Source organism: Nicrophorus vespilloides, unplaced genomic scaffold (assembly GCF_001412225.1).
Source record: "Nicrophorus vespilloides isolate i.1.1-1 unplaced genomic scaffold, Nicve_v1.0, whole genome shotgun sequence".
Classification (NCBI taxonomy): domain Eukaryota; kingdom Metazoa; phylum Arthropoda; class Insecta; order Coleoptera; family Silphidae; genus Nicrophorus; species Nicrophorus vespilloides.
The window spans coordinates 1,375-12,525 of NW_017098243.1; the positions used below are offsets into that span (position 1 = coordinate 1,375).

Here is an 11,151-nt window from a genome sequence, read left to right on the forward strand (position 1 = left end):
TTAATGTTTATTATCTGAATGCGGCTGCGAATGAATATAAATTATAGTAAATATTCGGAATCTGTTTTCTTTTTGTCCAAGATCTTTAAAATAGATTCAATATCTTCAATGTAACAAATCATTTGTGCATCTTACAATATATACAAATGTTTGTCACCGATAATAATCAGGGTATATTTTGCATGTTAATGCTATGATGATAATAATAATCATTAGGTATATGATTAAATAAAAATACAATAGGCGTGTTCTTAAATATATTACGATCACACGGAAAATAATACATACAAATATTATGAAAAAGCACATTCATACTGGACACATAAATATATACAAATTAAAAATAGAAAAATCTATACAAGTATAAAACAATAATCATCTTAATTCGTGTGGGAAATTACAAGCCAAGATATAATGAAATAAAATAAACCAATTGGATAAACTGCTAATACTTTTCTACCTTCCTTCTGACTGTCTCCCAAAAAAATTGTAGATGCTGAAAAATTAAATATATATAATCAGATTTGAAAACGTTTTTAGTAAATTTATTACCATATGTGGCCCAGACAAATCCAGCCATTGACACAAACAATCTGAGAAAAAATAAGAAATATGTCTGTGTAGCAAGAAGGATTATTCTGCAAATAATCAATGATATAGTTGTGGGTAGCAGACAATATCCAAGGGCACATACGCTTTGGAAAAATGATCTAAAAAGAAATTCCTACATACTTGATTCAGTTCAAATAATTAATTTTACTTACATGTTGCCACCCAGTAACTTAGAATTTAAAGTAACAATCATGGAACCAATCCACACAATTACAAACACTTCAGCAAACTGTGGACCTCCATCATTTTCATTAACTGTATCAGAAGAATCTTGTAGCATCCTTAGAAAAAAGTAATAATAGTTCTTAATAAAATTTAACAATATTAATTTAAACATACATTGCCATGAAGGTGCATAAAACAAGAGGTCCCCACAAATCCCCTAAAAATCTTAATGTTAATATAATTTACCATGCAAACAATGCAACTTACATTCTTTCAATAATGTTTTTTTCTCCTTGGGAAACAAAACATAAGCAAATTTAATTCCAACAGCTTTCACATCTCGCATCTAAAATAAAGAGCATTAGAACAAAAACTGCAATTGTCACATAAAATATTGTTACAATTGTTTCCTTAATAGGTTCATCCAATGTGTTGAATTCTGGTTTTCCTAAGTGACTGGTTTTACTTGAAGGTACAGTCATTTCACCCTCAACATAACTACTGCTATCATCCATCATCTACAAAATAATACTTTACAGATCATCTTAATTGTTTGTTTCATATCTACCTCTAATCGTGCTTCGTTCATAGCAATGTTAATATATTTCTAAGCAAATTTGAAGATGTGTCCAATTCTGTTGATCAGTTGTCAATATTGGTTAACAGCTGTCAAGCAATGTCAAAAATATTTTGCTGCAACTTCATTGTCGTTGATTGTTCATCATTTCATTATTGGTAGCAGATTCAAATTGTAATACATTTTCGTCATATGAATTTAATTGTATGAATTTAATCGGAAGTACGACAGAAATATTTTACTTATGTCTCATATTTATTGTTAACTGATTATTTCTTCTTTATCAAATTGTGGAAATGGTATATATGTGGTTTTTATATGGACCTTGCTTTATACGTTCTTTGAACGCTGTACAGTATTGAACTTGAAATTATCATGAGTATGATACATATTATCTTCTTTGTTGTATTTTCTTTAATTGGGGCTAATTGTTTGCAATGTGTGGATGAGACAAATAACAATGTTGATTGGTGAGATACATAATTACAATACTTAACTAATTATTGATATTATAATGTTTAAGGTATGTTTTGTATAAAATTCCGCGTGAAAATCATTACAATAAGTTAATAAAAAATGGAGAGGCTTATCTATATATGTCTTCAAACAGCATGGGCAGTTGGAAGTTATCAAACTTATCTGTAAACTCGTCTTTGTCATTCTTAGGAAATTCTTTGAAACCATTATACAACACCAAAAAGGTATTCTTCAATTAATACTTTCTCGTTGTATTGAAATGTAACTATAAAGTATATTCCAGCAAATGTTTAATTAAAAAAATATATAAATTAATGTTGCAATTTACAAATTAATAATAATACTTTAGTGTGAATACAACGTGTTTGATATATTTTCCATAGAATAAGCAATTGCTACATATATTGTATAATGATGAACCACCAACGAAACATCCGAATTTGAAGAAAGGTCATACTAAAGGAATTGTTGTAGCAGATAAACAAGGCGGTTTTTGGATTGTTCATTCAATACCCCTATTTCCACCACCTAGCGATAACAGTTATTTGTATCCTCATACTGGAATGCATTTTGGTCAAAGTGCTCTTTGTATATCATTCAACGCGAAAATTATGAATAAAATTGGTAACTAATTATTAAATTTATTTAAATAATCTTTACAATTTTAATGTTTTTATCTAGGTGTTCAACTAATATTCAATGAGCCTCAAATCTATTCATCAAACATTCCAACTGATTTAGTCTCCATTTATCCAAAACTTAATGATGTAATAAATCACAAGAAAATAAGCAATGCCCCATCTTTTCACAAAAGCAAATTGAATTCACTCCTTGGAAAAGGATTTCTCTCTTTTGCTAAGAATAAGCAGTTCAATAAAGATCTATATTCTGATTGGGTAGCACCTAACTTGAAAGTTGGAATGTATGCTGAGACTTGGCTGAATGGACCAGGAAAATTAATATCTGACTGCAATAAATCATACAGGTACTCACCTTACAAAATAACTATATGGGTATTAACTATTATTTTTCAAGTGTTAACAATGTAAGGGGAATAAAACTGGAGATGATAAATTTGAAATTTAAATCAAGTTCAGACCATTCCAAATGGGCTGTTGCAAATAATTCAGGATCAAATTGGATTTGTATAGGAGACATCAACAGAGCAGTTAGTTTATTGACCAAATATTGATACATTAAACTTATTAATTATTATCATATTTAGGAACATCAACTGCATAGGGGAGGAGGCACAGTGTGTGTTAATGATAAAAGGATATCTGCAGCTTATAGGAATAGCATCAACAGTGTTGAACCTTGTTTTATGTTATAAAATGAAACAAATACTTGCTATTTACAACTAATATATTTAAATAATCTGACAAATATTAGGTTTACTTTTTGCTGGATGGTTGTGGGCATCTGTATTTCAACATTTCAACTTCAGCTTCAAAATAACTGGTGTTATTGTAGCAAAAATATTCAGGATTTTTGTAGTTGGTCGCTTTTCCAGCTCCAGGGCCTACTGGTTCCTGAATCACCTGTACTACATTTCCACTGAGTCCAGGTACAGCTGCTACATTAGATTTGGGTTCACTCTGCGAAGGTTTCGTGTACATGACCCTCCCGCCAGTTATGCCTCTACGAAAAGAGGATAATTGGCGAAACTTTTGGATTGAGCAGAAAATTCCGGACTTAGCACTGGACATTTTTGGAAATCTATTAGACTTTTACACAACTTTATAGGTTAATTTGGTAACCATTTACAACGTTGCCAGATATTTTTCAGATGATTATTATGTACTTTTATTTGAAACATTTTATTATTACAGTTTTATACTTGCTATTAATATAAATATTAATAAACATGATTATAATCATTTCGTAGAGAAATTGAAATTATTAATAATAATAAAAGAAACCTTAAAAAATTGCAACAGTGTCTTGTGGGCGTCACAACTGTCATAACATTTTATTTCTGACAAACTAACCTAACATTTTAAATCTTTATAAACAGTTAATAAATAGTGTTTGTGTTTTGGCTATGGCTCCAATAAAGTTGCAGACGAATGCAGCTGCTGATGATAGTGATGGAGATGTGTCGGGTGGTGAAACTGATCGATCAAATACTAGCAGAGAAAATGATGGGGGCCGCGATTCTAGCGATGTCGACGAGGCTGACTCTGACGATAGCTCTGAAATGGATGAGAAGGAATGCGAGGTGCGACGAAACGAATGTATGGAAAACCTTACTGATTTAGAAGAACAATTCTCAATGCTACGTGAGCAATTATATAAAGAACGGATTGCCCAAATTGATCATCAACTGTCTGAAATAAAGAGTGAGAGAAGTCAAGAGTACTTGGTGCCTTTATCAGAGTTAAAGGAAAATATGAGAATTAGGACTGAAGTAGCTGGTATACTTCGACAGTTAAGGTTGGACAATATTCAACATAAATTTGATGCTGAAGAGCAAGCTGCTTTACAACATCTCAAAAGTGAGAAATCATTGGCCAGAGACTTCTATGAAGATGAATTAAATGAAACTATTAGAAAGTTGGAGGAGGACAGACACAATGTAGAAATTAATTGGGGTGAGGGTGGTGAATGGTGCTCCAGATCAAGATCAAGGTCCAGGAGAAAGGCTGTTACAGTTTCTGGTCCTTACATAGTCTATATGCTTAAACCACAAGATATCATTGATGACTGGACTACTATAAGGAAAGCCTTAAAACGAACCACTTGATATAAGGTTTATCCTCGATAATGTGTTGTTAATTTCTTTGTTTTGAACTTAAATTGAACTGAGATCTAAAAGTGATCATGAATATTAATTTTTGTTCTAGTTTTGTAATATTTGTAATTCATTGACTTGAAGAAATTATTAATTTTTATAAAATGTACCATAATGTTTAGTGATTTTAACTTATCAAATTATAATAGATAAATATATTAATTGTATAAAATATTTGTACAAACCCTATGACTTTAGATGTTGTCAAAGAATCTTTAAATAAAAGAGCCTTTATATTTTGAAACTAGTATATTTTTATTTGTAACAACAAAACTAACTTTGGTATTTAGGTTTCCTGCTTCTTTCCAAATGGATTCATCTTTTGCATCCATGTAGATCCACTACAAAAACAAAATTTATCAATTTCATAATGCATTCATTTTAATTACTAGTACTAAAAACTTACGCTACTTCAAGTCCTTCAGAATTTGCTTCATCAATTTTTGCAGTTTTTAATTTTTCTATTAGCTCCGCTCGGTAAATCGTTTTTAAGGGTGTTACTTTTGTTGCAGCTTTGATTTGATCTTCATACTTCTTGATAGCATCTTTTAAAGAATAGCCATACCATTCAATTTCTTCTTCAGTATACTGCAATATTGTCATTAATATATATTTCATTCATTATTATATTAAATAGCATGTTTACAGCACTCAAATAAGTCTTGTAGCGACTAAAAATTTCTTGTTGTTTATCTGGTGTATCAGCATAAGATGGACATCCTTTATGAAGTTCTTGTAAAACTTTTCTTTTTAATCCCAATGGCAACAGTGATTTTAAATCACAAGCCGGAGTCTGTAATCAATGTGTTATTGGGTTTTATATATAACAATGTACCTGAATACCTTTAATAGATAATGATCAAATCCATAATTAGCATTAATTAATTGTATGGCTCTTCTTGTTACAATAACTGAAATATGTTTATTCAATACTTCACTGTATACTACAGATCTCTGTAGTGGTGGTACCCAAAAATGAGGATTTCTTCTCAAAAACATATCACGTTTCTGGAAACCTTGAACTACAGCTTCACCTCCCCACAACTGTTCATCATATTCCTTGGGGTATTTTAAAGGAAGTGGTACATCTTGTACAGGTAAACTAAAATGTTAAAGAAATAAGTTGTCTGCATCAAATGAATAGTAAAATAACTTGCACTTCATTTGTAACTTCATTTCTGATCCATTTTTGGTTTTCTGGAACATAGTTTACAGCTGCAGGTTCTGAATACTTCCATTCATTATAAAATTTCTTATATCCTTCTGGAAGCATTGGTCCCAAACCCCTTTCCAAAGGCGTGGATTTTGTAAATCTACGTAAATGCTTTAAAGCCTACAACATTGTATTAATAATATTTAACATATTAATGACTTGAAACATACTTTTGAAGCCATTGTTTAAGGATATTACGTTTATTAATTGATTCAAATAAACTCAAGTTGAAACATAACCTATTACATGTAATTTTAGGAAATGACACTGATTTGAACTTCAAAAGAACTATTTTTAGTTCAATTAATTTAAAACAACTTAAATTATTCTTTCATAAATTATATAAGTTCTGAAAAGTTACCAATTTTTATTTTTGCAATAATTATGTTTATATTTATTATGCAATTTCGAAGTTATATTTAGATATTCTTATTTGAACTATTACACCCAACCTTAAAATTAAGAATAGAAAATGTTCAAAAACTTTAAGATGTTTAGAAGATATTATAATTCTTCAGCTAAAAGTATAGCTAATGTTCTAAAAAATAAAGAAAGTGGTGATTTTATAAGTGTGCAGGTAAAAATCATTGTTAAAATGAAAACATTGCAGTTTTAAAATTAATTATTTACTTTAGGGATGGGTTAAATCAATGAGAAAAATGAAAGAAAATGTTTTTTTTGATGTTAGCGATGGATGTTCAGAAAAGAGACTACAAATTTTGCTTAATAATTCCTTAAAACCTACAGATTTGACACCTGGTTCATCAATTATAGCCAAAGGGAAGTTAAGTTTGAGTCCCAAAGGTGACTTAGAGTTAAATGCAGAAGAAGTTAAGGTTTTGGGTGAATGTATTGTTTCAGAGGGGTATCCATTTGCCCCCAAGAAACAATATAATGCTGATTATATTCGTCAATATTTACATTTAAGATCAAGAACAAATAAATTTTCCTCAGTTTTAAGAATAAGAGATGCAGCAACATTTGCAGTTCATGAACATCTTCATGAGCAGGGTTACATAAATGTTCACACACCAATATTAACATCTAATGATTGTGAGGGAGCTGGAGAAGTTTTTACTGTGTTCCCAGATAATAAGGAAACTTTAAAGCAAATGTCTAAACCAAATCAATCAAAAGAGGAAGCATATTTTAACAGTAAAGTGTTCCTGAGTGTTTCTGGTCAGTTGCATTTAGAAGCTTTATCTCATGGCATTAGTAAAGTATACACCTTTGGTCCAACTTTTAGAGCTGAGAATTCTAGATCCAGGCTGCATTTATCTGAATTTTACATGTTAGAAACTGAGACTGCTTTCATGAGTGATATCAAACAACTAACAGATCATATAGAAAATATGGTGGTTGAGATGACAAAGAAGATTCTTAACAAATATCCTGAGGATTTAAAGAAAGCACAAGATATAGAAGTTGACTTAAGTTGGGTGAACAAAAAATTCCCAATTTTAACTTATGAGGAAGCAGTTGATATTGCTAAACAACGAGATGTTTCATTCAATAGTGAAGAAGGATTTACAAAAGAGGATGAAATGTTTATTGTGAAACATTGTGGAAACATTCCCACTTTTATAATTGATTGGCCAAAGGAGAAAAAGCCATTTTACATGAAAGAATGTACGCATGATTCTACAAAAGTAATTTATTTATCATTTTCAGATTTTTTCGATTTTAATCATTTATTTGTAGGTTGATGCTTTAGATTTGCTTGCACCTAATGTAGGTGAAGTTGTTGGTGGAAGTTTGCGCGAGAATAGCTACGAGAAACTAAAAGAAAATTTACCAAGCGAAAATCTGGAATGGTACTTGGACTTACGAAAATTCGGCAGCGTGCCAACAGGAGGCTGCGGTTTAGGTTTCGAGCGATACCTGCAAATGATACTAGGCATAAGCAGCATCAAAGACGTTATTCCGTTTCCACGGTGGCCGCATAACTGTAATTTGTAATTTCATGTCAATGTGGGTTTATCAAATCACTGTTTTATGATTCAACAAATTTATTTGAATAGAGAAAGTGGGAAACAGTATATATTCGTAAATGTTTTGGTACTTTGTTTGAAATGAATTATATAAACAATAAATAAGTTCAACAAGACATGTATTTACAGACAAAATTGGTGCTTATACAAAACACAATTAAAAATGATTATTTTTTTAAAAAGAGCTTTACTGAAATATAAAAAATACCATGGCCCATTACCATAAAACCAATAAATTCTTATTTGAAAGTACAAAATATTAATTTTAAGTTTATTTTATAGGTTTTAAAATCTTTGAAATAACTTATTTCATTAAAGCATGAACTACTGCTTTAGCATTCAATGCTTTTAAATCGGTATAAGTTTGGCCTGTGCCAACAAATACGATTGGCTGGCCAGTTATGTATGTCATTGAAATGGCAGCTCCGACCTGTAAATGACAAAGTTCATTACTAAAGAGATCGGATAATTAAAACAATGGTCTTACCTTATCGTCGATTGTATCGAATTTCGTTAAAACAATGCCATCAATAATATGAGGATCAGAGTTTGAGGAATAATCGGCCATGGCTTGGTTAAATTTGACTAATTGATCTACAGCTTCGTTTCCAACCAATGCTTCACCTACGAACAGGACAAGGTCCGGTTCGTTAACTCTAATTAGCTTAGTGAGAGCTCTCATCAATGGCTCGTTGTCCTGCATTCGACCGGCCGTATCTATCAGAACTACATCGATGTTTTCTCTGTGTGCATGTTTGATGGCTTCCATCGCAATACCTGCTGCATCCTTTCCATAACCCTTCTCATATAGTTGGACCATTTCTATTCCACCGTGTCTATCACGTGGATGCAAAGCATTCAAATGTTTCATATGAGTACGAAGCTGTTCAACAGCACCCGCACGAAAAGTATCGCAAGCCGCGATTAAAACACTCATATTATTTTCAATTAACCAGAAACAGATCTTAGCAAGATTCGTAGATTTTCCGACTCCGTTCACCTATAATAAGTATTTTAATAAATGACTACAATCTAATTATTAACACTTACTCCACAGAAAGTCATAACGTACGGCCTGTTCTGTTTCTGAGCCTCCATGCAATCTCTCAATATATCAACACGCCGTTTAGGGCTCAAAATTTGTACTAAACTTTCAGTTATTGTATTTTTCACTGTTGTTGCAACACTATCAAATGTACCCAAAACCTTTCCTTCGAGCTTTGCAGCGACTGAATCGCACAGTTTTATGGCTATATCAGCAGCAACGTTCTTTGATATTAAATGATCCTTCATTTTTTCCAAGACTGGTATCATATCGTTTTTGTTAAGGTTCTTAGAACCCACCAACCCTTTGAAAATAGAAAACATTCCACCACTTTTAGCCTTCTCTGTTTTCTGTGGTTGTTCATGATCAGAATCAGACTCATATTCTTCTTCACTAGAAGAGTCCACTTCAATGTCCTTAATAATACCTTGCATTTTACCAACGATCTGCAAATGAAGAATTAACAGAATAAATATTTTAATAAGAATAAAATGAAACTAACTTCTTCATCTGGAGTAAAATGACTTTTCATATCTTCTGGCCTATCAGTAGTTCTTTCTAAAGTACCCAAATCTTTAGTGCTACCACTCAATTCCCAAACGCGCGGCTTCTTTCCAGCCTTTTCACTGGGGCTTTTTGGACTCTTAGGACTTTTCCTAAACAAATAAAACTTCAATATATGTAATTAATAGCAATAAAAATATTTACTTGGTATCCAACTTTTTATTGCCCTTGTTCATTTTTTGAGCAAACTTAGCTCTGTTAGCAGCAATAAGATCTTCACAGTTAATTCCATTTTCTTGTTTTGGTGAAGATTGGGGAGATACTTCCTCAGTGAAGTTGACCTCCTTCTTTTTGGTAACTTTAACAGGTTTTTCTTCTCCCTTCCTTTCAATCATGGAAGCCACAGTTTTTTTGCTCTTAAAACTCTCCTCATAGCTTCTCATCTGCTTGGGCAGCTTAGCTTGTGTTTTGCCCCATTCCTCAGACTTCTTTAAAATTTTATTATAAATATCCATAAACTGGAACTGCTGATAATAGTTGCCATCAGAGAGTTCATTTTTATATTTGTCCCTAAATTCCAAATGTATATCATTCAAAAATTTATCCACATATGATAATTGCAGAATCTTTTGATAGGCCACAACAAAAACCAAATCAAACTCATTATCCAGTTTGTACTGCAATTGAACACCATCCTTTTCAAATGTTTGATTTCCAGACCTTTCCTACAAACACAAGAAACATTTTATTACATTATATAAACATGTTATTCTGGTTGTATATTTAACAAAATAATATGACATATGGTTTGTATAATGTAAATGGGTCTACAGTATACTAAATATTATAATTAATTAATTAGACAAAATTAAGTCAAAGTGTTCATAATTTTATTACATATTGAATTATAATCTCAGTTAAATATCACGAGTTAAAATATATTTAAAATAAATTATTGTTCATTAAAAATATATGGTTAACTTATTTTGTGAAACCTTTAAATGTTAATATTAATACTAAAAATACTTATAATAACAAAGTTTCCATTGAAATTTCGATTTTCACAAACATTAGTTATGATGAAAAACATTGTGAGTAATGAAATATGAATACTTACTTGTAGGATCACAGTTTTGATTAAAGCATTGACTGATGGTGCAAATATTTGGCCTGTGCCTTGGAAGCACCATAAAACGATGCCTCCTTTACTAAATATTGTAAATAAATCTAACATATTTTTTAGTGAGGACAATTCACCATGCACTACTCTCACTACACGTCACTGTAAATGTCACATACACATATGTGTTTAACTACGACTTCGCGTAAATTTAATCACCTAAGCTCCATCTGTTATCCATCTATGCAACTATAATTTAAAAAATTCTAAAATAGATAGCGCGGATTCTTTCGGACATAATGGATAATTTATTTCTTGAAAATATTGTATTGATATGTTCTTAAATGATTAAATAAGAATTAACGTCTGAAAGGCAATATCCCTTTGTAATAGTTGTTCTTCTTTTATTTTATTAATTAAGGATAGTTTGGGCCCTTTGGCAAATTGTATTTATTTATTTAAAGCGGTGGCAATCGCAAGCCCGACAACCGAAATCCCGTCTATCGAAATCCCGACGTTCGAAATCCCGAGTGTATCGAAATCCCGACTATGTCAAAATCCCGACTACCATAATCCCGACAATCAAAATCCCAACAATCTAAAACTTAATAAGAATATTAATTGTTGTTATTTATTGTTAATAATATAAACTA

General features: G+C 31.3%; 7 protein-coding genes across 7 annotated transcripts; 3 read left to right on the top strand and 4 right to left on the bottom strand.

Annotated features, from left to right (window-relative positions):
• Window positions 1–308: 308 nt before the first annotated feature.
• LOC108561973 (protein YIPF6) lies at window positions 309–1,445 on the bottom strand. The gene is made up of 7 exons (XM_017920132.1): window positions 1,346–1,445; window positions 1,179–1,295; window positions 1,045–1,123; window positions 952–994; window positions 765–893; window positions 553–710; window positions 309–496 (listed from the first exon to the last, which is right to left on the bottom strand). The coding sequence occupies exons 1-7, from the start codon at window positions 1,364–1,366 to the stop codon at window positions 381–383; spliced, it is 663 nt and encodes a 220-aa protein (XP_017775621.1). The 5' UTR covers window positions 1,367–1,445; the 3' UTR covers window positions 309–380.
• Window positions 1,446–1,669: 224 nt separating this feature from the next.
• LOC108561966 (plancitoxin-1) lies at window positions 1,670–3,186 on the top strand. Its single transcript, XM_017920123.1, has 6 exons — window positions 1,670–1,824; window positions 1,878–2,055; window positions 2,215–2,455; window positions 2,513–2,816; window positions 2,867–2,999; window positions 3,057–3,186. Exons 1-6 carry the CDS (start codon window positions 1,730–1,732, stop codon window positions 3,162–3,164), a joined length of 1,059 nt encoding a protein of 352 aa, XP_017775612.1. The 5' UTR covers window positions 1,670–1,729; the 3' UTR covers window positions 3,165–3,186.
• On the bottom strand, window positions 3,179–3,594 carry LOC108561967 (NADH dehydrogenase [ubiquinone] flavoprotein 3, mitochondrial). Its single transcript, XM_017920124.1, has one exon. The coding sequence runs from the start codon at window positions 3,538–3,540 to the stop codon at window positions 3,226–3,228; it is 315 nt and encodes a 104-aa protein (XP_017775613.1). The 5' UTR covers window positions 3,541–3,594; the 3' UTR covers window positions 3,179–3,225.
• A 189-nt stretch (window positions 3,595–3,783) lies between these two features.
• LOC108561972 (breast cancer metastasis-suppressor 1-like protein) lies at window positions 3,784–4,796 on the top strand. Its single transcript, XM_017920131.1, has one exon. The coding sequence runs from the start codon at window positions 3,876–3,878 to the stop codon at window positions 4,575–4,577; it is 702 nt and encodes a 233-aa protein (XP_017775620.1). The 5' UTR covers window positions 3,784–3,875; the 3' UTR covers window positions 4,578–4,796.
• Window positions 4,797–4,859: 63 nt separating this feature from the next.
• LOC108561969 (39S ribosomal protein L28, mitochondrial) lies at window positions 4,860–6,116 on the bottom strand. Its single transcript, XM_017920126.1, has 6 exons — window positions 6,009–6,116; window positions 5,783–5,958; window positions 5,469–5,727; window positions 5,272–5,418; window positions 5,032–5,213; window positions 4,860–4,966 (listed from the first exon to the last, which is right to left on the bottom strand). The coding sequence occupies exons 1-6, from the start codon at window positions 6,018–6,020 to the stop codon at window positions 4,912–4,914; spliced, it is 831 nt and encodes a 276-aa protein (XP_017775615.1). The 5' UTR covers window positions 6,021–6,116; the 3' UTR covers window positions 4,860–4,911.
• Window positions 6,117–6,264: 148 nt separating this feature from the next.
• On the top strand, window positions 6,265–7,840 carry LOC108561980 (probable asparagine--tRNA ligase, mitochondrial). The gene is made up of 3 exons (XM_017920140.1): window positions 6,265–6,415; window positions 6,474–7,487; window positions 7,540–7,840. Exons 1-3 carry the CDS (start codon window positions 6,311–6,313, stop codon window positions 7,795–7,797), a joined length of 1,377 nt encoding a protein of 458 aa, XP_017775629.1. The 5' UTR covers window positions 6,265–6,310; the 3' UTR covers window positions 7,798–7,840.
• Window positions 7,841–7,931: 91 nt separating this feature from the next.
• Window positions 7,932–10,667, bottom strand: LOC108561979 (signal recognition particle receptor subunit alpha homolog). Its single transcript, XM_017920139.1, has 6 exons — window positions 10,496–10,667; window positions 9,583–10,103; window positions 9,377–9,530; window positions 8,880–9,320; window positions 8,317–8,829; window positions 7,932–8,259 (listed from the first exon to the last, which is right to left on the bottom strand). Exons 1-6 carry the CDS (start codon window positions 10,610–10,612, stop codon window positions 8,134–8,136), a joined length of 1,872 nt encoding a protein of 623 aa, XP_017775628.1. The 5' UTR covers window positions 10,613–10,667; the 3' UTR covers window positions 7,932–8,133.
• Window positions 10,668–11,151: the final 484 nt, after the last annotated feature.

What these genes read in the sequence shown, in the direction of transcription:
- LOC108561967 (XM_017920124.1), bottom strand. Translation starts at nt 3,540, where the DNA reads ATGTCCAGTGCTAAGTCCGGAATTTTCTGCTCAATCCAAAAGTTTCGC.
- LOC108561973 (XM_017920132.1), bottom strand. Translation starts at nt 1,366, where the DNA reads ATGAACGAAGCACGATTAGAG. An exon ending in AAGTTACTGGGTGGCAACAT is followed by an intron (nt 711 to 764) that starts GTAAGTAAAATT and finishes ATTTCTTTTTAG; the next exon opens with ATCATTTTTCCAAAGCGTAT. An exon ending in ATTTGTCTGGGCCACATATG is followed by an intron (nt 497 to 552) that starts GTAATAAATTTA and finishes TTAATTTTTCAG; the next exon opens with CATCTACAATTTTTTTGGGA.
- LOC108561972 (XM_017920131.1), top strand. Translation starts at nt 3,876, where the DNA reads ATGGCTCCAATAAAGTTGCAGACGAATGCAGCTGCTGATGATAGTGAT.
- LOC108561979 (XM_017920139.1), bottom strand. Translation starts at nt 10,612, where the DNA reads ATGTTAGATTTATTTACAATATTTAGTAAAGGAGGCATCGTTTTATGG. An exon ending in AATAAAAAGTTGGATACCAA is followed by an intron (nt 9,531 to 9,582) that starts GTAAATATTTTT and finishes TTATTTGTTTAG; the next exon opens with GAAAAGTCCTAAGAGTCCAA. An exon ending in TCGATACAATCGACGATAAG is followed by an intron (nt 8,260 to 8,316) that starts GTAAGACCATTG and finishes TGTCATTTACAG; the next exon opens with GTCGGAGCTGCCATTTCAAT.
- LOC108561966 (XM_017920123.1), top strand. Translation starts at nt 1,730, where the DNA reads ATGAGTATGATACATATTATCTTCTTTGTTGTATTTTCTTTAATTGGG. An exon ending in GACTGCAATAAATCATACAG is followed by an intron (nt 2,817 to 2,866) that starts GTACTCACCTTA and finishes TTATTTTTCAAG; the next exon opens with TGTTAACAATGTAAGGGGAA. An exon ending in TAGGAGACATCAACAGAGCA is followed by an intron (nt 3,000 to 3,056) that starts GTTAGTTTATTG and finishes TATCATATTTAG; the next exon opens with GAACATCAACTGCATAGGGG.
- LOC108561980 (XM_017920140.1), top strand. Translation starts at nt 6,311, where the DNA reads ATGTTCAAAAACTTTAAGATGTTTAGAAGATATTATAATTCTTCAGCT. An exon ending in GTGATTTTATAAGTGTGCAG is followed by an intron (nt 6,416 to 6,473) that starts GTAAAAATCATT and finishes TATTTACTTTAG; the next exon opens with GGATGGGTTAAATCAATGAG. An exon ending in GTACGCATGATTCTACAAAA is followed by an intron (nt 7,488 to 7,539) that starts GTAATTTATTTA and finishes ATTTATTTGTAG; the next exon opens with GTTGATGCTTTAGATTTGCT.
- LOC108561969 (XM_017920126.1), bottom strand. An exon ending in AATGAAGTTACAAATGAAGT is followed by an intron (nt 5,728 to 5,782) that starts GCAAGTTATTTT and finishes TTAACATTTTAG; the next exon opens with TTTACCTGTACAAGATGTAC. An exon ending in TTGATCATTATCTATTAAAG is followed by an intron (nt 5,419 to 5,468) that starts GTATTCAGGTAC and finishes CATTGATTACAG; the next exon opens with ACTCCGGCTTGTGATTTAAA.